Here is a 27,978-nt window from a genome sequence, read left to right on the forward strand (position 1 = left end):
AGATGGTTTGCATGGAGTCATCAAAGCCCTTAGGTAGCTCAGGTGTTCAGAAATGGTTCAGTTGGAAAGAAAGTGGTTCACAGGTTTCAAAATCCTAGAGCATTACTATTTTGACTTAATCAAAGCCACAAACTAATCTGCTCCTGGCATCAAGAGGCTTGGGCTAGAACAGGCTCCTGGATTAATTGACTTCTCTTTTTATTGTTGCCTGCTGGGGTGGCTGCTTGGCAGCAGTCAGCCACTACCAGTGGGCTGGAGTGGAACACATCAGTTGCTTAGAAAGACCTGGAGCAGGTTGTGAGTGTCCTGCCCTGGTGTGGAATGGGACTGTGTTGGCAAGCACAGGGAGGGAACATCTTAATCCCTTTGCTGCCATCAGGATCCAGGGAGGTGAATGATGTTAACTCATTTGGTTTGTTTAACAGCTGCTTATTTTTTTTGAGTTGGCAATAATTTTCCAGAAATGTGTGCTCAGATGGTGAGCACAGATGCCCAGTTGGAAGGACATGTGTGAGGCAGCCAGAGCTACAAAAGAACTGGAATAAGACACGTCTGCAGCTGCTGTTGGACATAAGAGAGGAAGTAGCTGATGTCACGGGCTGTAATGTCCTGATGGACTTTGTTTTCTACTTCCTGTCCTTCTCACTGGCCTCAAAGGTGTTTTTTCCCAGCAGATGTCACATTTGTCATCCATTTCTGTCTCCTTTCTCTGTGCTTAGTTTTGGATGTACAAAGCAATACCTCATTTTTAGATGCAGCCATGATCCACAAGTGTCCCCAGCATTTTGTGTCAGTGTAAATGAGAGCTGCTAATTTGAATAGTTGGACCTGTCTTTCCCAAGTGCCTTGCTGTTACCAAAACCTGCTTGAGCTTCTGACTGTTTGGGCACCCTGCTCACAAGCCAGTAAGGTTTTGTTGGAAGTAACAAAGTCCAGGGTTTTGAGGACTGATAGACTGCTATGTGCTTTGAATCTGATAGCAATACTTATAAATAATATAAAGCCCTTTGTGGGGAAAAAAAATAAATCTGTGTGCAGGACCTACCTGCGGCAAAGCCAGAAATCCAGGAGCATCTGGTTGCTTCTGACTTGTCCTCACTTTGTTTTGAGGTCTTGTGGGGAGAAGCTGTGAGAGCAATTCCACTTATAGCCCAGTGTAGGATAGCCATTTTCATGTCTCAGAGCATGAACAGGGATCTTCTGCATATATGGGTAGACTAAGACTTGAACTTTCCTTCTCATGACCCCACAGGGCTGTGTCCCTGTCTGAAGGGGAATTGCCTCCAATTTGTGCAAGCTGTGAACCACTCCTTGTAGCTCACTTTCGTTCCCCTCTTGTGCCTTTGCAGGTTTTGTTGCCAGCTGCTAGTTTATTGCAACTGATGGATGTTAGAAAAAACTGCTGTGACTTCCTTCAGTCCCAGCTGCATCCCACGAACTGCCTTGGCATCCGCGCTTTTGCCGACGTGCACGCCTGCACCGAGCTGCTGCAGCAGGCCAACGCCTACGCAGGTGAGGGGAGGGCAGGGGTCTGTGTGTGGAGCTGACCCTGCCTCCAGCTACAGCAGCTCCAGGGCTCAGCACCTTGGTGTCTTCAGACTTCTGGTGTTAGAACAGGAAGGGAGTACTTTATTGGTTCTGGACTTAAAACTTCTTGTGATGCTGCAAGTTGTGAAATGTGGTTTGCTCACAGGGGAGAAGGTAAAAAAGCTTTAGAAGGTAAAAAAGCCTGATCCTCTGGATCTCAGCTCACTCAAGAGTTCCTGAGTGTGATCCTATCAAGCTCTCGGTGTGCCTGTGGAACAGCTTGGTGTTGGTGTGCTGGTGTCCTCCCCATGGACCCTGCCCTGGGAGAGCAGGAGGCACTGCTGGGCATTTCCATTGTGGGAATAAATGGCACTGGGCAAAATTAATTCCTGTGGCTGGGCGTTGGAACACTCAGCTAGAACTGCCTTGCAGTCTGAGGCTCTGATCTGTGCAGCAATGGCCCCTTACCCTCAGGGACCATAGGCTCATGTTTCCTTGGCAGTGGATGTGTTTGGTTGCAATAAGTAGGTGCAGGCAATGGCTTTCAGCATTTCTCCTCTACACTGTAAATGTGAAGCTTTTTCAGCCAGCCCCAAGCTCTGAATTCCCCAGCACTTTCCAGTCTCCTCCAGCAGAGCTGCCCTTGACCTCTGCTTGGGAGAAGCTGATAGTTCTCTCCCAGTTTGTTTTTCTGTTTTCTGATAATTTGTATAGTGACACATACACCTGCTGTCTCACAGAGCACCTGCTCTGTCCTGCAACATTTTCCTTTTTAACAATTTTCTCCTTAATTGGACCATAAGTAGGCTCAGTGGAATGAAAACGTATCCACTGAGTCCTCCCCTATTCTCCTGCAAATAAAACTAAAACTTTCTCAGCTGCTCTAGCTGTATTATCCCCTGGAGAAAAAGGTACCCTGGAAGGAATGGTTAATTGTATAAAAGCTTGCTTGTAATATCTCATTATCCTTGTTTCCAGGCCCTGTTTAATCTTTAACCCAACAAGCAGTGCATTCACTGTATATTTATTTGGTTGTTTGGCAATTAGAAGGTCTGCTTTGTTGTTTTATTGGCCTTCATAAGTCCCAGTTAGTACAGCAGCCCATGTAATGTTAATGGAACTCCATTAATAAAAATGCCATTAAAATTCTTTTCACTATGTTGTTTATATAACAATCTTAAATCAAGACAGAAGTCCCCAAGCTCAAGAGTCCATGCATGCATGAGCTGTTACTTGAGAAATGCTGAGTTCTGGCCAATGGATAACTTTAGTGGGTGAAGGAGCCTTCTTGATGCGGGCACTAGTTCCTTTATTAAAATCAGTAAATATTCTTACTTGCTTCCAGCTAATAACAAGAGATCAAATGCCTTTCTGCTGCCAGGAAAAGTCCAGAATGAATGAATATGAGATTTTGCCCAGAGGTCAGAATGCATCCAGCTTATTGTATGGGAACTGTTTTCTGCCTCTTAAGTGTTTAAGGTGAAAAGTGTTCATTAGATCATATATATATATATATTTCCAGCATAACAGAGTATTACACTTTATCCACATGCTGCTATTTTTAATCAGAGCCTTTGGCTTAGCTGTGGGGTTTTGGTCCTCAGTAGAGCAAGGAGGGTCAGTGACTGGGGAGTCCAAGTCCAGAGTCCAGCTCTGCAGTGAGGGGCTGTTCAGGGGCTCCAAAAAGCTTCTGTCTGGAAGTTACACCAGCTCATGTGGCTGTGGTGCTGCTGTTTGTCAGGCAAAGCACTGCAGATGTGAAAACTCGAGGCAGACAGAGCTCTTTGGATACAGGAGTCTGAGCTTCTCCAAGCTACAGAATTAGAACCTGAAAGAAGCTGCTTCAGATAAAGTGTCTGAGATTCATGTTTCTGTTATTCAGCCAAAGATAAATGGGACTTAGCAAATGACAGGTGAGATTAAATTGGCAGTATATGTAAGAAATTCTTGCAAAACTAAAATTGCTGCAACTGGCTGATGACATATTTGACCTAGAAATTATTTTTTAGGAAGTGATTATTCTGTGTGCCTTTTGGCTAGATATAAAGCTTGACAGATTTGATGATGTTCAGGCATAATTCCTCCAGTTTGAGGTTCTATTCAGTGATGTGCTTTTTATTTTAAAGTGGCTCCCAGAGTATGGAGGGATCTGGAGACAAAAAAGGGAGAAATAGAAGTTTGAATAATTGCAGGCTTAAGTGGAAAGGGGAAAACTGGGAATGTGGGTGCTGAGGTGGCCAGGTTATTTACTACTTTAGATGTTTGCCCTTGTCTCAATTGCCACTTTTAATTGTATTTGCCACTGGAATATTCTCAGTGGTTTTTCAGAAAGTTTAGTATAATTTATAAAAGTATTTCATGGGGCTAGTGCTGCTTGAAATAACACCTGGTTTCTTTATCCTGCTCTGAGGCTGGTTTCTGTCTGTGTTTCACTCACAGCTGCTGTGGGTCTGTCTTGGGTGCTCAGAGCTGTGGCAAGAGCTGTTCTCTGAATTCTGTGCTGCTTCCACTGACTGAAAACATGGATTTCATTATAATTTTCTGTTCCCCCTTTTCATTTGTTGAACAGAGCAGCATTTCCCTGAGGTGATGCTAGGAGAAGAATTTCTTAGCCTTAGTCTGGACCAGGTTTGCAGTTTAATATCAAGTGACAAGCTCACAGTCTCCTCTGAAGAAAAGGTACAGTAAATTGTATAGCAAGAGTGAATGTAAGAATGCTGGAATGTTTCTAGATCTTACACCAGGAACTGTTATCATGATATGCTCCTTAGGGGCCATTCTCCAACAGAGATCATGTGGAAAGGAAAATTAAAATAATGTGAATCCTAAAAACACATAAAAATGACCTTCACTTGGTTGTTCTTTGCAGGAAGTTATGACTCTCAGATCCATATCACTCCAAAAGCCCTGGGGCTCAGAACCAACTACTTTCTCTCTCTGGAAAACTAGGAAACTCCTATCTGCTGTTGTGTAAAGCATTTAATACCTGCTGTAAAACCTCAAAAAAACCGAATTCCATTAGGCCAGGGAGGAATATTGGCTTCTGTTGCATGTTGGATAGAAGAACAAAAGCAAAAGGAACCAAAAAGGAGCAAAAATAAGGGAAGCAAAAGGAAGGAAGAAAATGTTTTTCTAGCATCTTCAGTGTATTTAATGAAAGAGGGGAGAAAAGGCATTGGTTGATATTGTTTTTTTGTGGTTGAAACATTCAGTGCCCCTTGTGTAGTCTGGAGTCTCCTGGGGAGGAGGGTGACCAGTGTTTATGGTGCTTGGTGAACTCCAGCCCCATTCTGTAATCTGAGCTTCTTGTATGACCTGCTGCAGATTTCTGGGAACAGGCATGTGCCTCCAGTCCTTCAGCTCATCTCCAAATTGTCACTGTGGGGAGATTGCCGAGTCACACAATCATTAAGGTTGGAAAAGTAATTTAAGATCATTGAGTCCAACCACTAACCCAGCACTGCCAGGGCCACCACTAAACCATGTACCTAAATGTAAATGGTCACTTGTAAGAGGCTGCAGGAGAGCTTGAGGATCGTGTGGTTTGAACTTCAGGGCTCTTTTTGGATGCCTGTGTTTGGGTGGGCTGAAGCTGGACCTGGGTATGGAGGTGCTGCAGGCTGGGCTGCCCATCCTCATGTGTGCTGTCCTCCTGCTCAGCCCCTCTGGGCTGCAGACACGCAGGTGCTTGGGCCCAGAGGGACTGTGAAAGTCACCAGGAGTCCTGCTCCATGTGAGGTGTGGACACAGGGATGCTCCCTGCTGATCCTGAGCCAGCAAACTCGGAGGCTCCGGGCGCGTTTCCGCAGGCGTGGGGCTGGCGGGGGCTGCGAGGTGCTGCTGGGGCAGGGCCAGGAAGGGAAACAGCAAATAGCATGAACTCACAGCAGAATCTCTCTGCCTGAGCCAAGCAGCCTGCAAAGGGAAGTGCAAGTTTAGTAACCACTTTTTTCCAGTCCTGTGCAGCATTGTTCAAAAGCTTTTATTGGCCTTGCGCCCAGGGGAATCAAAATGCTCCTTCCCTCATCTGAGCTTTACACAATCAAACCCAGTATTTCTTTAGCTGACTGTAAAAAAACTTGTAAAAGAAAAGATTGTTGAGAATGAAAGGCAGTAGCAGGAAATGTAAGCATAAGCTGCACATTCAAAACAAAAGATCTGAATAACAGGAGAGAGGCAGAAAATGGGAATGGAACATAAATGTGAAATGGGCTGGAGTTCAAAGAAATGTTGGAAATTGAGGACAGACTTGTAGGCTGCTGTTTCATGTTAACTTCATGACAGACAAGCCATTTTCCTCACTTTTAATCTTTCTATCTGCTAATGTTGATATATATTATAAGACAAAGTATATAAAAGTATATATGTGCGTATACCAGTCTGTGCATACACACGTACATCTGTGTGTATGCACGTGCAAAATACTTCAGAAATCTGGCAGCTTAATTGTCACAGCCAGATTTCACAAGGAGTTTCCTCATTCTTCTTGCTGTGTCTCATACATGTACTGTACCTGTGAGCCCCAGAGCATTTCCATCCCTGTATCACTGGGAGGTGTTAGAGCCAAGTCCTGCCAGGATCAGGGAGGGAGAATTGCCCTGGGAATGCCTCAGGAATTTGTGTGTTCTTCCCTTCCTCTGCCACCCTGCAACTAATACCAGTTGGCCTAATAAAATATAACTTCTCCAATTTTGGCTTATTTATACCCCTAGGCCATCAGGACGACAAAAATTCTCTGCTAGCACAGAAATCTACTTTAATTGTAAAGTGGTGACAGCATTTCCTCATCACTCAAAGATTCTTCCCCTTTTTCCTTTCTCTTCTGTCCCCCTTGTTGTAGCAGCCTTTGCAGTTACACAGGTTCTTTCAGAATAGGGCAGAGGTTTGCTGTCCCTCCTTGCTCTTTTTGCTATAGCTGAGTAAGGTACCTGGAAGAGTTTTATTAATGTTTTCTGTACCTGACCTAATTGACTGTTTTTGTTGTTTGCAAGCTAAAATATATATATATATAGATATATATATAAAAATAATAATTATTTGTTAGTTACTAAAGATGTATGAAGTGGGGGGACTTGAGAACGGTCTTCTGCCAACTCAGAACAGTGGCTAAAGAAATTTTTTAAAGGGTTGTGGTTTTTGGATTGGGGATTCTACACAGAGTCTGGTAATTGATTCATTGTCTCATGCTGCTGACATGTAGCAGAAGCTGATGCAAGGTTTAGTTCTCACTCTTGGGAGTCTCTAGCAAATGGATTTTTGGCTGAAGAGACTGGGAAAACATCTGGGCTTGCTCTTTCCTTAGGCAATATGCAGAGAGGGGATATTCCAGGCTTTTACCCTTCTGCTCCTTAGAGTGGGAATTTTACTTCTCCCAAGCTCAGGACCGCTCCTGCAGCCAGGCAGGTGCCAGCTGCTATCTCAGCTCTAAATCAATCTGTGTGGGCCACTGCTTTGTCCATCCCACCCTGGCAGCAGGTCCTGCCTGGCTGGAGAGTCCTGGGGGAGCGGCAGCAGCTGCTCGGGGTCTGCAGCGGGCACGGCGTGTGGAGGGAGGGCACGGCAGGACTGGAAACAGATGTGGCCTTTAAATAGAGATATTGCTGTCTTGGATTAAAGCCTTTTTTCCCCTTCTCTGAAATTAGGAATCAGAGCCAATAGAAGGTGCCAGACTCTGACTTTTTTTTAAAAAAAGTTATTTTTAGAGTAGGCACAGTAGGGAAGCACCAGTGCTTGCCTAACTCAGAAGTGGACTCCAGCACTGAGGAAGCAGCTTATTCCTAGTGCCTTACCTTCCTTTAGACTTTTTCACTGTCCTCCTGACCTGGGTATGTAGCTGTGTATGTCCCAGCCCTGTGACCTGTTCTGCAGCTCAGCCTTTGTGCAGAAGAGGTTAATGAAAAGCCTGTTTGTCGGCTAAACATTTGCTTTATCCTCCTTCCACACTCATTTGCAAGTAAAAAAATCTCACAACAATCCAGTTTCTACTTTAAAGGCCTTATAGCCAAAGTTAAAATGTTTGTTTGTTTATTTATTTTAATTTTAAAATACTTAAAGTCTCTGCAGTAGTTATTCTCCTCAGCATTTGCTGTGGTTTGATTACACGGTTCCCTGTTGTGTTGCTTAAATCCTCCTTGCAGTGTCCTGAATTCCAAACAGTTCAGCAGGAACTTTGTTGGCACAGGAAATCAGGCTGGTGCTTTACTGCATTTTAAAAGTATATAGTTTATCCTAAGAGGAAGAAACCCCTTCCTGCTCTGCATCTCCTTCATGGCAGGATGTGTCTGCCAAGGCCTCCTGCAAATACACTTACCAGCAACAACTGGGGACTGAAAGATGGTGCCCTCCTTTTTGGATGATTTTGTCAAATTAGTGATCTTGGACCAAACAAAATGGTTTCTTGGGGAGTGATGCGAGGGATGGAAAAAAAGAAATAATTATCTGTGCAAATTGGCCTGACCGTTTGGTGACCCCAGAGGGAAGCTGAAACCAAGGGTGCTTGCCTGGCATGCTGGAGGGAAGGGCCAGGGATGCTTCTGGGGGAAGCACAGCACAGACAGAGTCTCTGCTCAGCCCCCCTGAGTAACTGGGCAGTGAGAAGGCTTGGGGAGTGTTGCCTGTAGATGTTATGTGTAGAGTTATGTGTCAGAATTTAATTCTCTCTCTGTGGGGAAACTCCACTGCAGTGATCCAGATCCTGCTGTGCAGCATCTGAGACTGCATCAGCCCCTCTTCCTGCCTTGCTGGGTGTTTCAGGAAGCCTTTCCCACTCCCGGTGACATTTTTAGGCCTTTCTTTTGTGAGTGAGGCTCACAGTTATATAAGCACATGCATATTCATACAGGAGCCCACATAGGACGCTTCTCCCGTGCCTGTGCGTCGCCAGGGCTCTGCCCATGGGGCTGTTTGTGAGCACTTCGTCATGGACTCCAGCTCTGGATGCTTATCTCAACCGGTTGGATCTGGAAGTAAAACTAGATTTTGGTTCAGACCAGAAGCCCAGTGTGCCCTTGTTCCCCAGCTGGAATATCTGAGTATTTTTAGCAGTGAAATGCACGCAGTGCAGAGGCTCCATGGCTGCAGGCAGGGCTTGCCCTGAGTGTCTGGGGAACTCGTCCTCAAGACTTCTTGGTTTCTGGGGTCTGGTGGAGCTGGGGCAGTGATTAAATATGAGCATAGTGACTTTACTGTGTGGCCAGGCTCCTGGAGGAGGGAGATCTCTGTTATCAGGAGTAATTGTTGTGGCTGATTTCATGAATGCCCAGTGCAAATGTCAGCAGGCTCATTAAGTTTCCTGGCTGCCTTCCAGTACTAATGTCCAAGAGGTGTATGATTGTTCTGGACATGCACTTAGCTCTGGGAGTGATACAGCACATCTAGAAGCTGCTTGTTAACATGTGTGGTCAGCTCAGCTCTTTGCTACAGTGCTGCTCTGTGCAGTCACAGCTTTTCCATCTGTTTGATAGAGATCTTGCACCCCCTTCCTTCGATGCTCTAAAATCACCATGCTTCTGATTTTGGGTGGGTGACTCTGCAAGGAAGTTCTCTTTTCCCCATCTAATTGTACTTTATCTGTGTAGGTCTTTGAAGCAGTTATCTCTTGGATAAATTATGAGAAGGAATCTCGCTTAGAGCACATGGCTAAGCTGATGGAGCATGTTCGCCTGCCCCTTTTGCCCAGAGATTACCTGGTACAGGTTAGTCTGCAAAGAAGTCATTAATACTTGTACTTAAGCTGCTGGTTGCTCCTTAATCAGTGGCTTGGCTGTTTGTGTCTGAGACAGGTAATTTGGTCTGTTGCTGAGTCTGTAAACAGAAGAATAAAAGGAAAAACTGAGTGGACTCTGAAATCAGTGTGTGCTCCAGAAGCCTTCTTGCAAATGGGACCCCTGCTCTGTCAGGAATGCTGAGAGCAGAGCTCCTGCCCTTCTAGGGGAGACATTGATAAGTCAATATCTCGTGATTTTTCATCCTGAAAATACTGAAGTGGTGGTGTTGTTACAAGCTCACGCAGCTTTTTTATCTCACGCACAGGCAAAACATCATAATGGAAAGACATAATGTATGGTAATTTTGGTTTACGACATGTACTGTGCATACATATGGATCTGTGTGGCTGGCAGGAAGGGCACTCTCTGACTCAGTCTGACTTGGAGATTGTTCTTCATAAATTAATTCCTGGGATCTGGGCCTAGATAATGAGCTGAGAATTCCCAAAGAAGGCTTGGCATATGGGCTCTTTGACTATTGTGCTTTTATCATCTGTCTAAAAAAAATCAATACAATTGGTATAAAATTGGTATTCACAAGATGAACCCATCATGGTTTTGGTTTTCTTTCATCTGTATCTTCTGAGGGAATAAAAGATACTGCCTCTCCTTAAAAATTCTGATTCAGATAAAAGAAATTGCTTACTTTGCATCCAGGCTCCTGGTGAATTCTCCTCTGCTGCATCAAGTGTTTGGCAGAGGGTGATAAAATACTTCTTGCAAGTGATCTTGGAAAAAAGTGACAAGCTTGGATGTTACTGCATGTGCTTCCTTGGGAAGACCTCGAAGTCTGTGTTTGTCTCCTGCATTACTTTTTTTAAATGTTGGTGCATTGGAAGGGAAATTCCAGGTTGTATGTTCTTTGTAGAAAGCTCCTTGTGACCTGTGCCAGTGTAAATGTTCTTTGTTGTGTGTGCATGTTCTCAGACAGTTGAAGAAGAAGCTTTAATCAAGAACAACAACACCTGTAAAGATTTCCTTATTGAAGCCATGAAATATCATTTGCTTCCTCTGGACCAAAGGCAACTAATAAAGAATCCCAGGACAAAGCCAAGGACTCCCGTTAGCTTGCCAAAGGTAAGCTGAGCTTGTCACTTTGTGTCACCTCACCCCTGTTCCTGGTGGCTTTTTCAGTCTTTGACAGGAACTCGAGAACTTGCCATGTTACTTTTTACTAACTCAGTGATTGTGCTTGGAAGTGTTTTACTCCCTCTTCTGGCATTGCCTGTGCCCAGCAAGGAGACATGATTCAGTTGGATAAACTTAGATAAACCCTTAGGGGAAGGAGTATATATGCTCTTGAAACGTTTTGTCAGCTATGAGTGGTTTGGTGGCTCGCTGGAGTGCTGGGAGGGCTGGCTGAGCTTGCTGCTGCCTGGTAAGGGTGGCGTGGAGCCCCACTGGGAAGGGTCACAGTAGGTGTCTCTTCATTTCCTGTATCCATAATCAGAAGCCAGGAAAGCAGGAAACAACAGCACCCAGCCCCGTGGGCAGGAAGTCTGAAGTGAATTTCGATAGACTCAAAGCAGCAACTGAATAAATAATCCTTGTTACTCCCCATGTTTATCCCGCAGGTGTGTGATGCTTTGGCCACCACTTTATTAGTGAAGAAAAAAAAGACCACGGGAACTTTTCCCTGTGCCCCAGAGATAAACACAGTTTGGCACAATGTCTCTCAGCAGACTGCCACTGAAGTTGCTAATAAGCATTTGGAGATTCCAAGATATCAAAACCACAGTGTGTTATTTTTCCGAGCACAAACAGTGATGAGGTTGTTCTGTGGGATGGTGAGATCTGTGCTGTTTCTGATATTTGGATACTGGACTGTTTGTTGAGAAATCGTAGTTTTGCAGCACGTGGCAGTGTGTGTCAGTGTCCTTTCTGCCTGCTGTTGCTGAGATGAAGTTGGTAGAACACAGCTTTGGGGGTATCATGAAGGGCTGACATGGCCCTCGTTCAAGGACTAAAGTAGTTAAGGATAAAAGGAACAGCAAATCAGTGAGTTCAGAGGTTCTCAACATATTTTATAGCATGACCTATGAGCACAAATCCAAATCTTCTGCAGGTCTCTCTTTTCTTTTGAACTGTGAAGAAAGGGAAGGAGGTGATGATCTTTCAGCAATCCTGTTACTGAGAAACTTTCATCTGGCCTGTTGGTCCTGCTGATGAGGGATTATTGTCTGCTGTGAAATCCCTTAATTCTGTAATCGTGTGAAGCCCTGCAGCTTGCCATGAGAGACTGTTACACAACTGGTAGTCAGGCTGTTAATTTAAACTTAATTTGGTTTCTGATATCATGTTCTCATCTTTGTAGATCAAACAGGCCACTATTTCCATGCTCTTCAAATTCTTTAAATTGCTGTCTAGCTCTCTACTTTTAAAGCAACCCTGTGTGGAGTTGAGTTTGTTATCCAAATGACCTCAAGTGATGATCTTATCCCCTCAGCTTCTCCCAGCTGCCTTGCAGAGGCTAAAGTCAGTTTTCCAACTACTCTTTATCTATATTTGAAACCTTATGTTCTTGTTTCTAGCTCCTTGGCCTTGTAAAAATCAGGTTGTCTTGGGTGATGCTTGTCCTGTGATAAGGGGAGCAAATCCTCCCTCTTGATGGGTGTGGAGGGTTAAAAGAAATGTGTGCTGAACAAAGTGCAGGTCCAGCTGCTCATCAGTGCAGGTGTTTTGGGGGCTGGATGCCTGTGCAGTGTTGGTTTGCAGTGCCCAGCTGGGGCTCAGAGCCATGGGCACTCTCGAGTGCAGAGCTGCAGGCTCCTGGCACTGGTGTCTGTGGGGAGCTTGTCCTCTGGCAGCAGAGAGGGCAGATTTGGGAAGGAACACACTGCATGCTGCCCAGGTCTTCTGGTCTTCTCACTTGCCCACCAGTGTCCACCCCTTGCTGTTGCTGGTAGTGGAGGCTGGGGCTGGATGACCCCTTAGCCTGACCCAGCAGGGTGGTTCTTCTGCTCTTGACCACCTTGACATAGCTGTTCCCTACCTGTGATGAACTCAGGGTTTAATTCCTGCATTTGCTTCAATACCTGTGGCAGCCAGAAGCCTTAATGAAGCTGACAAATCACATCCTTCAGCAGCCCAGACCCCCTGGGTTGTAGCAGTTCTGGTGATTTCCCTGAGTGTCGCCTTCCCCGCAGGTGGCAGTGCAGCTGTCACGTTTTATTTGCTAAGTGGCATTGATTATTTTTAGCACCACCATGGAGATAATGACTAAACAGTGGGCCGCCCCTGGAAATTGTGCTGGAATCTTTTTCACTTAAAAATACTTTTGCAGTGAGTCTTGGGTATGCCGTGGTGCTGAAAGGTTTTGTATTTCAAGGAGAAATTGGGCAAGTTGCCCACCTTGGACACAGTGAGGAAGGGTAAATGGGGTGGCCATGCTTAGCATGCATTAAATTGGAGAGAAATTTTTCCCCCTTGAAATATAATTGCCTGAAATAATTCTCCCTACAGAGGCTTCTGGCTGGCCTTCAGCACATGTTTTGGCAGCTGCTCTTGATCAGGTTGTGGTGATGGTTTCTCTGCAGAGAGCAGCTGCCCAGGGTCATGTGTGAGGTTTTTTAGCTCTTCTCTTCCCTCTGCAGGTGATGATTGTGGTGGGTGGGCAGGCACCCAAAGCCATTCGCAGTGTGGAGTGCTATGATTTTGAAGAAGAGCGGTGGGATCAGGTTGCTGAGCTTCCCTCACGGAGATGCAGAGCAGGTAAAGGGAATTTTTGCTGCAACCTTCTTTGTTTCCCCAATGCAGCTCTTCAGCACTGGATGGATGTCCTTGGTCCTCCCTTTAGCTTCCTCTGGCCTCAAGCAGCTCTTTCTTTGTGTCATTCTTTCCTCTTCCTCTACAGACACCTTTCCCTTTTGGTTCAGCTGGATGTCCTGCTCTCTAGTGGGGTTGCTCCTTCCTCTCAGCCCTCCATAGCCACTGTCTCCCCTTTATCATCTCTCTCTCTCTCTCCTGGCTGTTTCCCATCAGTGTTTCCCCTCCTCCTCCCCCATTGATGTCTTGGCAGCCCACAGGGGTCCAGTTTTTCTTGCTGGTTTCCTCGTGAAAAATCAAAGGAGCTGAGTCAGTCCCTCTTGGTGCGGAGGAGTGGGTGATGGAGAGCAGATCTTTAAGTTGGGAATGTTCCTCTGAAAACATCTGACAGGGTTGTGAATGTGGCTCACCATTTGGTGTTCCCTCTGGCTCACAGAATTACTCATTCAGGTGTGAGCTCCATCTGTGCCTTATGCTGCCATGTTTCCATGTGAGTTTCACCTCCCATATGACAGTATGTTTTCTCATGCTCGACTTCAACACCGTTAACCTGCAGAAAGCACCAAAGCCTTGCCCGTGTTCTGCCCTTCCCCGCTGCCTCTCACACCCGGGCAGGCGAGCAGGATCTAGACAGATCCTTCACACTTCCCAAGGTGTTTGCTGTAAAGCCCCTCTCCTCTTTGCTCAGGTGTGGTGTTCATGGCTGGCAATGTCTACGCCGTGGGGGGCTTTAACGGGTCGCTGCGGGTGCGCACGGTGGACGTGTACGACGGCGTCAAGGACCAGTGGACGTCCATAGCCAGCATGCAGGAGAGGCGCAGCACGCTGGGCGCCGCTGTGCTCAACGACCTCCTCTACGCAGTGGGCGGCTTTGATGGCAGCACTGGTAGGTGACCGGGCAAAAACCAGGCAGTGCCTGACCTGAAAAAAGTGTTTCCAGAGACCCTGCAGGGATTGCAGAGCTTTAGAGAGGATCCTGTGCCCTTCCTCTATGGTTCTGTAGAGGAGGAGCCAGGAATGGGGTTTGGTGTGTGATGTAACTACCCGTGTGCGTGCTCTGACCCGTCAGTAATTGCAGAGAATCTCATCCTTATTGTTTTCTTTAGTGATACAGTTCTTTCAGCCTCATTCTCTGTATGATTATGCTTTATCTGGGCTGAAAAGGGATTTTTCCTTGTTTCAGTTAAATTTTTCATAGCAACATGAATAAAATACTAGCAAGGAATCTTTCAGGGTGTGTGTGCCTGGGATTTGTCTTGGCATAGCTGCGTGTTTAGATTCACACGTCTGCCTCTGCTGTAAAGCTCTGCCACTTGGTTAAGCCCTGAACTAACTATTGCAGCAGGGTCTGGGGGAATTTTTAAACCTTTGCATGGACATTTTGTAATGCTTGAAAGGATGTGGGGCTTTTGGGCTTGGAATTTGGACTCTGCTCACCTTGGTGTCCTCAGCACATTGGAGAAGCAGCAGTCCCAGGGTAGGGGTGATGGGGTAGCAGTTTTCCCAGCCATTGAAGAAGTGGCATTGACATGCTGGTCCTAGCCTGAAAGGCAAAGGATTAGGAAGTGGGATTGCAGGAGCGTGGTGGGAATTACGGGTTTGGGAGGAGGTGGAAGGCAGATGAAAGTGCAACACCAATCTTTTTTTCTTCTCTTTTTTTTTAATTAGAAAACCTGTGTATCCCCTTTTTAACTAGGTCTGGCATCAGTTGAGGCCTATAGCTATAAAACCAATGAGTGGTTTTTTGTGGCTCCCATGAACACAAGAAGAAGCAGTGTTGGAGTTGGAGTTGTGGAGGGTAAGAAAATCAGCAGCCATTTCCATCAAGCAAATGTTACTGTGCCAAACAGAAGCCTGAATGGTTAAGTGCAGTAGGAGGGAATGGCAAGAACTGTTCCCTAGACCAGTTGGGAAAGATTGATTTTATATGATGTAATTGCTGCAACTTTTTCCATTCTCCTCTTTATCTTGGTGAAAAATCATGTGTAGCTTTCCAAGAGCCTCAAACCCGTATCAGACTAGCCCATGCCTCCTGTGAATGCAATTAGGTGTGTGCAGGTTTCTTTGAATCCAAATTCTTCCTGGGCTGCTTCTGGCTGGTGAGAGCCAGAGCTGCTGTGCAGTGGATGCTGCTGCTGCTGACAGACGCTGCGTGAATTGAATACCCATCACAGAAAATCTGCTCAGCCAGAGAAACAGGAACAGGGTTTGTCCCACAGCCCCAAGCTGGTGGTTTGGCAGGAATACTAAAACCTGTGTTTATTGACATCAGGCACAGCTCTGCCGTGGTTCCTGAACGAGCAGGGGCTGTCGATAGCAAAGGCCGGTGCTGCAGCAGCTCGGAGCGAGGCCTGGGAGGATGGTGGCAGCTGCTGGCACCTCTGTCTCAGCACCAGATTTAAGGGAGCTGGAACTGAGCAGCTTGGTCTCAGGACAATGGAAAGTTTAAGTAGGAACTGTTTCTTTCTTTACAAAATCTATTCTGAAAGAGGTGAAAGGCGTTATTTGAACTTTAGTGTGGCATAGGACTTCCCAGTTAGTGCAGTGCAGAGCAGCCTTGGCACAAGCCTTATTATAAATCATGTAAACCATTCTTTACAGTGCTTTGGTTTGACCTTTTTGAGTGGGAAGTACATGGAATATGTTAATGTAAATAAAATGTGTTTATGTGAGAAGAAGAAGGGAGATAAAATCAGAATAAATAGTGGTCATTAACATAAATTTGCATGTTTAAGAAGCACCTCCTTCAAAATTGGCCCATACTTGGGAAGTGCTGGGCTGCTGTCAGTCATTGGAATTTATTCAAGAGGCTTGAATGCAGAAAAACCTGAGAGAGGCATTTCTATGGTCAGATTTTCTACTGGAGACTCATGAAATCCTTTTCCTTTGATTTCTTTGAAAGCACAAGTAAGTGTTGAATATGTTGAAGTCAATGATAAAAATAATGAGGGCATGTGATGGGCACAAGAGCTGATCATAGTAGTGTAGGGAGCCAGCTGCAGCCTGCAGTTAATCCACAGGGTTCATCTGAATGTGACAAAAATTGATCAGATGATCTGAAATATACTGAAAATACCTAATAATCTATGCCAGCTGGGGAAATCAATCTTGTCTTGCTTGGACTGGCATTCTTGTCTGATTCATTGACAAATACCAGGAAAGACAATAGCACAAATAAGTGTTTGAAATGTTCCAAGAGACAGGAAGATCCAGAAGGAGGCCATGAGTGGGCCTGAGGGAGAAAGAAAAGAGCCAGCCTGTTCTTGGAGCCTTGCAAACATCCAGAAACAGGAGGATGCAAAAGCCTAAGGCTGAAGATAACTGCTGGTGGGAGTCTTGTGCATGCAAAGATCTGCACAGCTCATTCATGGCCTGGCCCTGCTATCATGGATTGAGAACTGGTATAATTCCTAGCTTTTGTAGAAAAAATAGGTTAGATTTTTTTTCTACATATTTGTTGAGCTTTTTTAATTGTTGTTTATTGTAGCACCTAGGAGACCTGAACTTGAACCAGAATGCCTCGTGCTGGCTGCTTTAGCAAGAAGAATCCTTCTTTGCCCAGAGAATTAACTGCTTAAATGCAAAACAAGCTGATAGATGATACAGGGAGACAAGGGGAGAGGATCAGTCAGGCCTGGGAACAGAGGACATAGTAGAGCATCTGCCTTGTTTCATGTATGATACAGTCCCATGATATCTGACTGTGCTTCTCTGGTCTCAGTAAGTGTGTGTTCGTACTCCAGGAGACCCTCACAACACAGTAGCCTCAGCTGCACTCACAGCATCTCTGGGTTTCAATTTGGCCCAAGTTCTACAAAATCAGGTCTGGGTTTCTTTGCAGGTATTATATTATTATAAGAAGCTATTTTGTATTTATTGCTCATGTGATGCTGTAATTGATGTGCAGTGACAGCCTTTGACAGCACACCTGAACGGGGGGAACCCTCCATCAATAGAACACACTTTGATAATGCCTCTTCTCCTGGGCCAACAAGTAATTTGGAAAATCCTCCGGGCTGTGGCTTCTGATGAAGCTGTCGTGCTGTATCCTGCTGTTACTGACAGTTCAACAGCGTTACAGTCACTCCTGTCAGCGATCCACTCCAGATCCCCGTGCTAGGCTTTTCCCCAGACGTGCCAGCAGGTTCAGGCGTGTCCCCATGAGCCACCCTGAGGCAGGAGCTGTCACAGGGCTGTGGCAGGTGGCTGAGCCGTGGCTGTGTGTGTTGCAGGGAAGCTGTATGCCGTGGGGGGCTATGACGGAGCGTCGCGGCAGTGCCTTAGCACGGTGGAGCAGTACAACCCCGCCACCAACGAGTGGACCTACGTGGCTGACATGAGCACACGGCGCAGCGGGGCAGGTACTGCAGGATGGACACAGCCTTCCCTGCTCACAGACAGCAAGGGAAAGTGGGATTTGGCATTGCTGGGCTTCCAAGTGCACCCTCTTATAAGCACCCCTTTCTGTGAGAGGTAAAAATGTAATGGCTTGGAAGCTCTCGGCAGCTCTCCTGACTTGGACAAAATCTGCCAAATTGAGACTGATAACTGGATTAATGAAATAATGTCTGGTGTCTCTAAGTAGCCCTGCTAACAGATACATCTCACTTGTAAGCAAAGAGTTCTCTTTCAAAATCGCCAGCTGCAGACACAGCTGGGCACGGGAAAGCCAAGCTGCACCTCCCTCTCCTCTATCACCGAAGGGTTTCAGATTAATTTTCATTTTGGATCTTCCTGTAAGCACCCAGTGGGTGCTTTGCAACACAAAACACATCTGCACATGGGGTGATGTGTAGGATAACAAAATTCATCTTAGATTGTCCCTGCTTAGCTAGTTTTTAGTTAATTTTTTGTTGGCAAGAGTTGGTGATCTGGAGAATTAGAGGAAAGGACCTTTTGTAAAAGGACTGGATTCTAGTCTTGATGGTTTCTAATTTCCTACTGATCTTGGGCCAGGTAGCAATTTGTCCTCTCTGTGATTGTTCCTCTCGGAAAGGGATAAGAGCTCTTAGCCACTGCATTTAAAATCATCTTCAGGTGAATGGGAATTTGTCACTGTGGGTCCTGCTCAGTGTGTGCCGTGTCCCTGATGTTAAATTGTGCAGTTACCCACAGCCAAGCCTGGGGGCTGCTCTTTGAGGCTGAAATGACCCTGCAGATTAAGCTGTGGTGGGAGTTCCCTTTTGAGCTGGGCATTTTGAGGCTGCTCTCTACAGCCTACCTGTTTTAGTGAGTTGTCTTTGTTGGAAACACTCTGCTCTGAGTGCTGCTTCACAAGTGTTTCTACATGTAGCAGGTCCTTTGTTAGGAATTCTCGTACTCCCCTGCCAAATTTCTTTGCAGTTTTCTGTTCCTGAAAGCTGAGTTCCTCAGGCTCTGCTGTCCTCCAGATGCCCCTCCAGCAGGGACAGAGAGGACTGCCCAGCGCAGTGGCCAGCAGCACAATCTGCTGTACAGCTCCAGAAACAGCACCGTGCTCTGCACTGCTGTCCCCATGCTGACATCTAGTGGGGGTGAGGACAGGTGTCCCCAGTCCCTGGAGCCATCCCAACTCCCTGGAGGCACTGGGGCTGTGGGGATGTGCAGGTGCTGCACAGGTTTTGTAGAATCATACATTTTTTTAGATTGGAAAAGACCTTTAAGATCATCAGGTCCCACCGTTAACCCAGCACTGCCACGTTCACTGCTAAACCACATCTCCAAGTGCCACATCTGCACAGTTTTTGAATACTCCCAGGGTTCCCTTCCCCTGCTGGCAGGGATGTCCTGTCCCTGTGTACCCTGTCTGTCTCACTGCACAAGGAGGCAGCTTCATGTTAAAAAGCTCGAGTGTTTCTGACTCTTTTACTCTCTTACTTGCTAAATAAGCTTACTCATTAAATTATTTCTTACAAGTATAAAATTTCCATTAACAGCTGCATATAATCAAATTCCAGGCTGCTGGGCTCAGATGCAGTTAAGTGACTTTCCATTTCCCAATGAACTAGGAGACACCTGCTACAGCTCAGGAGCCAGGACACACATTTGGATGTGTTCTGCTCTTCCCAAGTCGTGCATGTTGGAGTATGTCAACCTCACCAGGGATGTGGCCCAGTAAGGTGGGGCCATTTATTTATGTCAGACATTAATTATATGTTTGCCAGCTGTGAACCATGAATCCCAATGTTATGCTGGGATTTCAGCACCTCTTGGTACAGTGAGAGACAGCTGGCCAAAACCAAACCCAGCAGCAGCAAGCTAAGATAATTTGGAGAAGGGAGAGGTGACAGTGCTAGACCTATGTTCCTGTCCCCAGATGGGGATGCTCCTGATGGAGCTGCAGAGCCTGGGAGGTGCCTGTTCTCTGGCTCAGCAGCTGTTCCTGTCCTCTCCTTTCCTGACCAGGAAAGATCCTTGCACAGGGACCAAGTCAAAAACCTGTAGGTATCAGGTTGGCAGGGATCCTCTCCTCCCTGCACACTGGTTAATGCCCATGGTTGAAATGATGTGATTCAGATCTGTTTCTGTTTTACTAACATCCCGCCTTGTTAATTTTAATAGAGGCCTTTGAACCTATTAACGAAGATATGTTCCTGGAAGTTTTAACTCTCATGGATTGGTGAACATTTTAATTAACTAATTTACTTAATATTAGGCAGAAGTAGCTTTAAGACCCCTGTCATTCCCAGAGATTTGGCCAGGGGCCATCAAAAATGTCTGGGAAGGTGGCATTGGAGGCACCTTGTCTGTACCAGTGCTGCCAGGTTTTGGGGTGGGAGTGGGAAAAGAGGAATCAAGTGGCAGCTTCAAGAGCTGTGAGTTAATGAGGAGAGGAAGATCATCATGTGGCACAATGGCAGCAGGAAAAACAAAAGTAGAAGTTCTGAAAGGGGGAATCAGTCTAAAAGCAGAGGGTCCCATTGCAGAAAATACCACGCAGATGGAAACAAGGTGGGGTGGGAGGCAGAGAGCAAGTCTGTGCTAAGAGATGGAATAAAGGCATAGGAATGTCATGGGACTAGAGTGCTGATCTTGGATAGCCTGACAGCTTCCTAGGAGGAGACATCTGCCAGGCATTACTGTGCAGGCTGCTGTAGTGCCACAGGGTGGGTGGGTGCAGAGCTGGCCACATGCCTGGTGATCTTGGTGCACATGTGGCCCATGTTTCTGGAAGTGCCTTGGAGAGGCCAAGGCCATGCCCAGTAGGAGAACCAGGGATGTGCAGCCCTGTCCCTGTGCTGTGGCTGACCTGGCTGTGCTTGGCAGGTGTCGGTGTGCTCAGCGGGCTGCTCTACGCCACCGGGGGCCACGACGGGCCCTTGGTGAGGAAGAGTGTGGAAGTCTACGACCCAGGGACAAACACCTGGAAGCAAGTAGCAGACATGAATATGTGTAGAAGAAATGCAGGTAACCACAATAAGCCTTTCTGTGGTGGTTGGCTCAGTTGTCTGTGGGTGGTTTTTGATTCGTGTGCTCGTGGTGTATGTGATCAGTGTTGTAAAAGATAAAAATGGCAGTTGAGGGATCTGCTTGGGAATGAATTGGAATGTGTCAGCAGCGTGCTGTGGGGGATGAGTTAGCCCATGTCTCACCATCTGTGCTCTGCTTTGAGGTGTGTGTGCGGTGAATGGTCTCCTCTACGTGGTGGGAGGCGATGATGGTTCCTGCAATTTGGCCTCGGTGGAATACTACAACCCCAGCACAGACAAGTGGACGTTGTTGCCAACCAGCATGAGCACAGGGAGGAGTTATGCAGGTAAACAGGCCAGATGGAGAGTGGGCAGCAGTGGGGTCATCTGTAAACTTGAGGGCTGTGCCCCCTGAAGCTCTAATTTTACTTTTTTTATATGTTTTATGTTGATTTCAGTAGAAGAAACTTTGACAGAAGTGGTAAATACTCCCCTTGTGCTGGCTTTTGGCTTTGCAGGATGATTGTAGCCATGTGGCAACCCAGGGGCTGCTCCTACCATAACTGTATCTGTCTGTTCTTACAACAGGTGTGGCTGTGATTCACAAACCCTTGTGACATACAATCAAGCCAATGTGAGGAGCAGAAGTGAAGTGGATCCAGCTAGGAGGTGTTGGGAAGATGACTGACCTCTGACTTGACCCATCTCATTGCTGTTAATGTCTTAGCATGACAAGTGATACGTTGCAAGCATCATCCACTCTGCAGTGGATTGCATAGCCAAGTGAAAATCCCTCTGGGGACGTGTTCCATGCTAGACACGAGGTGTTGCTTGTTATCTGTGGTGCAACCAGCTGTTCTTCTCGATGGCATGTGTCCTGAGATAAACACTGTGCTTGGACTGCAGGCACGGAATTTCTTGTGTGAAACAAAACTGCTACGTTTGGGCATGTGAGTAAAAATGAATGTTTCTGGATTTCTTCCCCATTGATGCTCCGTGCACATCGTTGGTTGAACTACTTACTCACTGTGCCTGGAGGGTGGACTTTAATACTGGCAGTGGAAAATCCTCAGTTCCAGTAGAGAAAAACAGCAGAAATGGACTGGAACAGGGTGGTCTGGCTCGAGTGTGACACTGTCTCAGTCATACGTTTGTACATGCCACTGGACTGCTGTATGTATCCCTGAAATGCTTGTGGAAATAAACACCATGTGGTTTTTCTACTTGCCATGAATGCTGTGTGCTGTGCGTGACAGGAGCTGCTGGGCAGTGCCTTCCCCGGGGCCGAGGGCTCCGCGCCTGAGCCACGCTGAACTTCACAGCCCCACGCGACACACGCTGCTCCCACGGGCTTTATTGCTCCTGTGAAACAAATCTTGCTTGAAGAGAAAATGTTCCCAACCCACACGTTTCAGCTGTGCTGAAATCTTCAGTTCTAGCTCTGTCCAGCATCTCAATGCCATTTCATAACAGAGTGTTTAGATGTTAAAAGATAGCTTATGGTGCCATTAATGTAGAGACATTCCGTACAGCGAGAGCCCTCTGTCACCCAAGCAGGGAGGGATTAATGAGCCAACTAAAATACCTGCAGTGTTTTAATGCTTCCAGAGCATGGAGATTAACTAATCACTGTCACTGTAATTGCTATTTTAGCCTTGCCCTTACTGAAAGCATTCCTTTATTAGTATGAATAACTCCTAAGACTATTCAAAACAGACAAATCTAGATCCAGATGTAAGGGACCTGTCTTTTTTATATACCAAATTCTAAAAGTTTTTTGTTTAAGTAGATGTTTGACTTTAAAATACCTTTTTGTATCTCCCTATGAGCTCTGACATGTTTCTGCACACAGAGCTGAGCTACCAGAAGCTCCCCAGCTAAAGGGAACAAGAGAAGAAAAATATTTTCTCTACATTTTTTTTCGTTTGGGGCTTTTTCATTTGTTTTCCCCTTGTAGATCAGCTGAGGCTTTTTGTTGTGGGCAGCTGTCCAGTGTTGTGATGCTGGTTTCTGTCTCCACAGATCTGCTCTGTGTGACCTTTGACAGCAGAAAAGAAAAATACTTAAAAATTTATTTCAGAGGTATCTAAGCTGCATTATCTTGTGCTGCTTTTGTGGAGGAGTGAGTTACTTGTAAGATGAGTGCCTGTCCATTGTGGGGGAAACAGCCCCTGCCTGTGTTGTGTCACTGCCCTGCAGAGGGGCTGGCATCCTCTTCATGGGAAATGTGAGGTAGCTCCAACTCCTCTTTGGATGTTACTGCTTTTACAAACAGGGGCAAACTCTTTAAAGAAAAGGCATTGCTGCTCTTTATGTCTACCCTTCCACTGTATGTAAGCTCAGAGGTCTTGCAAATAGTAATTAAAAAAAAAAAAAAAGAAAAATAGTATTTTCCATAATACCCTTTAAAACTTTTGCTTTGAGTTTTACAATCTGCAGTGAAACGTGCCAAAATAATAGTGTGACATGCTGCTCTCCTGTGAGGTGCTGCTTACTGTAAAAGCCATTGAGGCTGCTAGGAATGTACCTTGGTAGGAATGTTTCCCAGTAGGAATGTCTCCCAGTAGGAATGTTTCCCAGTAGGAATGTTTGTTTCCCAGTAGGAATGTTTGTTTCCCAGTAGGAATGTTTCCCAGTAGGAATGTTTCCCAGTAGGAATGTTTCCCAGTAGGAATGTTGCCCTGATTGCAGCTGCCTTTGGATCAGAGTACTGAGATGTGCATTTATGGTGGCCTAAGGAAGGTGATGAGGCCCCAGCTGGAACAGACTCAAATTCACTGGCCCAAAAGGTGGTTCCCTTCCATGCAGCTTGGGAATAAAGGATAAAACGAGACAGACAAAGCATTTCAGTCTGAGATAGCATCTCTTGTTAGGCAGAGGTGACTGGACAGGCCTGGACAAGCATTTGTGCACACTTGGCCCTAGTTAGGTCTGGTATAGACATAAAGCTAAATAAACTCCTCTATAAGCTGCAGCCCAGCTGCAGCTCAACAGTTGGGAGCAGGTCCCAGCAAACATTCTCACACCTCTGGCTTCACTGGAGTAAAGGCAAATATTACCCAGAGACTATGAGTTAATGTGGGCTGGAGATAAAAACTGGTAGGTACTGCTAGAGAGGTGCAAGGTTGCAATTTGCTGTGTTTGTCAGATGTGAAAAGTGGGCATATCTGGAGGTGGGATACTTTTATCCCCTGCTATCTGTCTGTTCATAGAGCTTCCTTGCTCGTAAGGAAAACAGGTTTTGGTGGTTCTCTGCTCTTGTAAAATGGCACTTGTGCCCAGTGCTGGCCCAGAGCTGTGGCCTGCTGGACAGGGCTAGGACTTACAGCCCTTGCCAGGGACGAGTGATGCTGTTCCCAGCTGCAGCCAGTGATCCTGGATGGCAAATGACACATTTCCTCCCTCCCTCCCCAAACGTTGCAGTGTTATGCAAGTCAAGTGACCTCGTTTCCAGCTATGCAATACGAACAACCGTAACATGTGATGAACCAGCTGTACCCCCCACCCCCAAAATATTTTTGGAATTTGTCTTTGGTGTGTGGTTTCGTGTTTGTATTGTTCATTTTGAGCACCTGAGCCAGATCCTTTACAGATTGCCTTTTTCTAGGACTGAAAACGTAGCATTAGCACTAACAAATTTTACTGTAAATATTTTTATAAGACAATTTAAAATAATTTTTGGATTGCTTTTTATGGTATTCAATGACATTTCTGGATCTAATTCGTGCACTCCAGAGTGGTTTTTGCTGGCTGTGGTGTAGGTGTGACTCTGTATGTTCTCTGCACAAGAAATGCCATGTTGTAAGAAAGATCTGGGATAGCTGTTGTGGTGGTTTTAATGTTAGAAGGACAGCATTGGGCTCCACATTATGAAACAAATTCAAACCCATTACCTCAGCCACCAGTAGGCTCTTAGATTATTGGTTATTTTACAATGATTTCAATACCCTGATTTAATTTTTGCCATGAGTTTGGCTCCTGGGCAGTTTGGGGAACAAGCTGTCACTTGGTGGTTCTGTTTCTTGGCTCCTGCATGCGCTGCTTGAAGACAGAGATACTCTGCCCACAACAGTCTGAGCACAACCCCCCAGGATGCCAAAATCAGACAAATTATTGCAGGAGTTTTACTAAAAGCTTTACAGACCGAACTTGGACCTCTTCCTCATATTGGTCTTCTGTGAATATGAACACTTTCTGTTGTAATCTCTTTTTGGGGCACCCTGTGTTTGACCCCCTGTGGGACTCTGGCCTGAGTCCCAACCCCAATAGCATCAAGTGTGGTGCACACCCTGCTGGGCTTGCAATGCCTCAAGCAATCTGTTGTTTAAACAACTCTGAATAAAGTCCATCTTTTCCATTGGTGCCTAATAGATAAATTGAGGGTGATTAAAATCAATTTTCTGTTCATTCAGTTTATCCAAACAGTGTCTTTTTATAGATGTGTACAACAAGTAATTACCATAAATACACTTGGCAGCATTTGCATGTCACCACCATGAAAGCTCAATACTGTTCTCTGGTTTACATTGTTTGGAGACCAAAATCCTTAATATCCAGCGAGGTGTGATGCCTGTTCATCAAGCCAAGGTGCTGGCTCAACAGATGAATGCAGCTCAGTCTTAACCTTTAGGATTCATTAGCATTTATTAGCAAAGCAGTTTCCCCCTTTGCCCACATCATGCCCAAAAATCACTTTCATGTGAGCATAATTTGTTGGTCAAAGCTGCAGGGTTTGGGACTGTGCTAGACATTAGGGTCTGAATATGGGCTCATTCACTTTTTTTCATCTGCCCTTACCTTTGTTTATGGGCTTATAAATTATTTTCCTCTACAGTGACAGTAATAAATAAATAAATATTGATAATTTTAATTTGTATATTTTATGTATAAAGACCCTCAAGGGTAATGGATGATTGTGAAATAATTTACCTGGGTGTGAAATGTTTTGGTTTTGTAAACCAGACTTTGTTGGTTCAGTAGCTGACAGTATACTGTATCAAGTTGGTTGACTGTTTAAGCTCATTTTTTAAATTAAAGATTTTTTTTGCATGTGTGGAGGACAAAGGACTTTGCAAAGTAATTCTCTTGACAGCTGTCTTGTCCAGTGAGATGAACGACTCAAGAAACATTCTTCACTGACATATTTATATTATGAAAGAAAATCACACTGTAGTTCCCCGTCATTTAATTTGAATAAAAACTGGACTAATGAAACTTTTCTGTGTCTGTTTTGACTTCATTGGCTTCTGACAATGAGGAACAACCTCATCACTCCCCATGGCTTTATTTGTCCCCTCTTTAATTACAGCAGGTACCAGTCCTGGGTACACTCTGCCCCTTGCTGTGGGGTGGTGGCACCCACATGTGGTGGTGCTGAGAGGTTGCCCTGATGCCAAGCTCTGATGGTGCCCCAGAATTTGCTCTGCTCCTTTTCCAAGGGATGGTAAAAGCATTTCTCTTGGGGGTGGGGAAGCCCTTGGTTCAGGGCATGGTTTGCAGAAGACAGAACCTTTCAGGGAATGCAGCTGGAAAGAGAGAAAACACAAAAAATGAGTTTAGAACATAGGACTCAACATTTCTTAATAACACCATAAAGTAACACATTAACCAAGTCACCCAACTCATTTTGCCTTCAGCTCACAAAACATCTCACTGAGCTCTCTGGTTTTCCAGAAATGCCCCTTGTGCCTTCCTCATCTGTTAATGCCAACATCCAGCATCAAATTTACCATGTGGGATCCTGAAATATAATTACTTGATACACAGATATCACAGACATGTTGTGGGTTGGTCTATGCAGCTGGGGGACTTTGCAATTATTCTGTATTTCATTTCAAAATTACTTTTCTCTTGCATAGCTGGCTCAGTTTTATTCATGTTTAAACTGATAAATCTATGGATCTATGAACCTGCAGCTAAAGAAAAACCTTTGCAATCCAGGGAGAAATCTCACTACCTTGATTTTGCTGCCTGATTTTATTTTTTTGCTTTGTTTGTTTCTTTTTGTGTCTTGTATTTTCACCTTTGGCCATATTTTCCACCCTGCATTTCACCCTTGACAGGGCAGAAACTGTAAAGCAGTAGCTGCCACCTTGCCTCATTCACCTCAGAAGGGTTAGGGTTAGGCAGTGAGGAAAGGGAAAACAGAGAGGAGAGGAAAGAAAATCGGGGAAAGACTCCCCCAGTGGGGTTGTGAGGTCAGAAAAGCAGATGTTGTATGATTTGTTACCCAAATCATGTGGAACTGGAGTCAAAGGGAGGGCAGGAAACCACCTCAGCTACGGAAACTTCACACCTGAGCAAGGATGAAGCTGCTCATTTGTAGCCCAAATGAATAAATAAGGCCAAAGAGGAATTCCCTGCATCCTGAGCTGCAGTGATGATGTGAATTCGAGATGGGATGTGGCTGTGGAGGGTTCAGATGGCAAAATTGCCTCTGCTCTGGCTGGAATCTTGTTCCTTGACTGTGCTAAGGGTGCTGTGTGGTGGCAGAGAATAACTGCAGTTAAAAAAATAACAAAATCTGTTGGATACTTTTGGAAAAGCCTCTAGGAGGCAAAGGACGGCTACAGAAACATTGCTAAGAACCACCCAGGGTTCCTAAAGCATGCCACAGTTGCTGACTGATGATATTGCCTCACAGAAAGTTATTCTGCACTGTAAACAAGCACAAAATCTAAATCAAAACTACCCAGTGACACGAAATATTCTAAGAAATTTGCCAAAGTGATTAATGTTAACGTTCTTGTTCAGCAAATTGAATGAGATTTAATTGGCACAGCTGCTGAAACTCAATGCATTTGATTTGGCTTTGATTTACAAAATATGTTACCATGAGCCTCCTCCTTTCACTGCAAACCTCCACAGCCTCTGCTAAGCATATTGCTCAGTCAATTACTGGTCTTAAATTTTAGAGGTTTTTTTTTTCCTCCACTCAGTAAAACTTCTAAAAGGGCCCTTTAAAGTATGAATGCCTGTCCCAAAGGATCTGTTCTTCTTTCCTAACGCCAGGAGGTTTAAATGTTACTGTTCAATGTTTTTCTTACACTTTGTTGCATTATACTCTTTCCACAATATTTTGTCACTTATTATTCTTAAAATCCCCTTTGACTTTGGAGAGAGAAAATGCTGCAGGGTATGTGCTGCACCGTGGTCCAGTCTCAACCCATGGACAACCCAAGGAAAAGGGGGTTTGAAAAACCTGCAAGAGCAGGGCTTTGTGTCTCAAAAATCAGTGGAGTTACTTGTTATGTAAGTTGTTTTTAACAGCTGTATCTTGAATGTAAAACATGCTTCTGTTTTTGAAAGCATAGGTGACATTGGGAGCAGCTTGGTTTATCTAACAGAGAATGAAACTGTTATGTTTACAATCTTAGTTAAAGAAAAAAAAACAAAGTGGGGAAGCCAGGTGGAAGCAAGTAACTTAAAACAGAAGCACTTGCTTGATGACTTAACCGTAATTGCAATCAACTGGTTGAAGCACAGGAGCTGGCTGCCTCACTTGTACCCATCCCTCCACCCTTCCCCCAGCC

At 45.3% G+C, this 27,978-nt stretch overlaps 1 protein-coding gene across 2 annotated transcripts in view; it reads left to right on the plus strand.

The window, feature by feature from the left end:
• Positions 1-25,660, plus strand: part of KLHL3 (kelch like family member 3) — a 47,989-nt gene extending 22,329 nt beyond the window's left edge. For both annotated transcript variants that reach the window (XM_015641610.1, XM_015641611.3), the window contains exons 5-15: positions 1,350-1,512; positions 4,097-4,206; positions 9,105-9,221; positions 10,221-10,370; positions 12,887-13,004; positions 13,747-13,944; positions 14,755-14,856; positions 17,291-17,419; positions 20,304-20,444; positions 20,650-20,793; positions 21,035-25,660. In XM_015641610.1, the coding sequence (XP_015497096.1) occupies positions 1,350-1,512; positions 4,097-4,206; positions 9,105-9,221; positions 10,221-10,370; positions 12,887-13,004; positions 13,747-13,944; positions 14,755-14,856; positions 17,291-17,419; positions 20,304-20,444; positions 20,650-20,793; positions 21,035-21,063 (1,401 nt within the window). In that variant the 3' untranslated portion in view covers positions 21,064-25,660. The remainder of the gene's footprint in view (positions 1-1,349; positions 1,513-4,096; positions 4,207-9,104; positions 9,222-10,220; positions 10,371-12,886; positions 13,005-13,746; positions 13,945-14,754; positions 14,857-17,290; positions 17,420-20,303; positions 20,445-20,649; positions 20,794-21,034) is intronic.
• The last annotated feature ends 2,318 nt before the right edge of the window (positions 25,661-27,978 follow it).

This window comes from Parus major, chromosome 13 (genome assembly GCF_001522545.3).
Source record: "Parus major isolate Abel chromosome 13, Parus_major1.1, whole genome shotgun sequence".
Classification (NCBI taxonomy): domain Eukaryota; kingdom Metazoa; phylum Chordata; class Aves; order Passeriformes; family Paridae; genus Parus; species Parus major.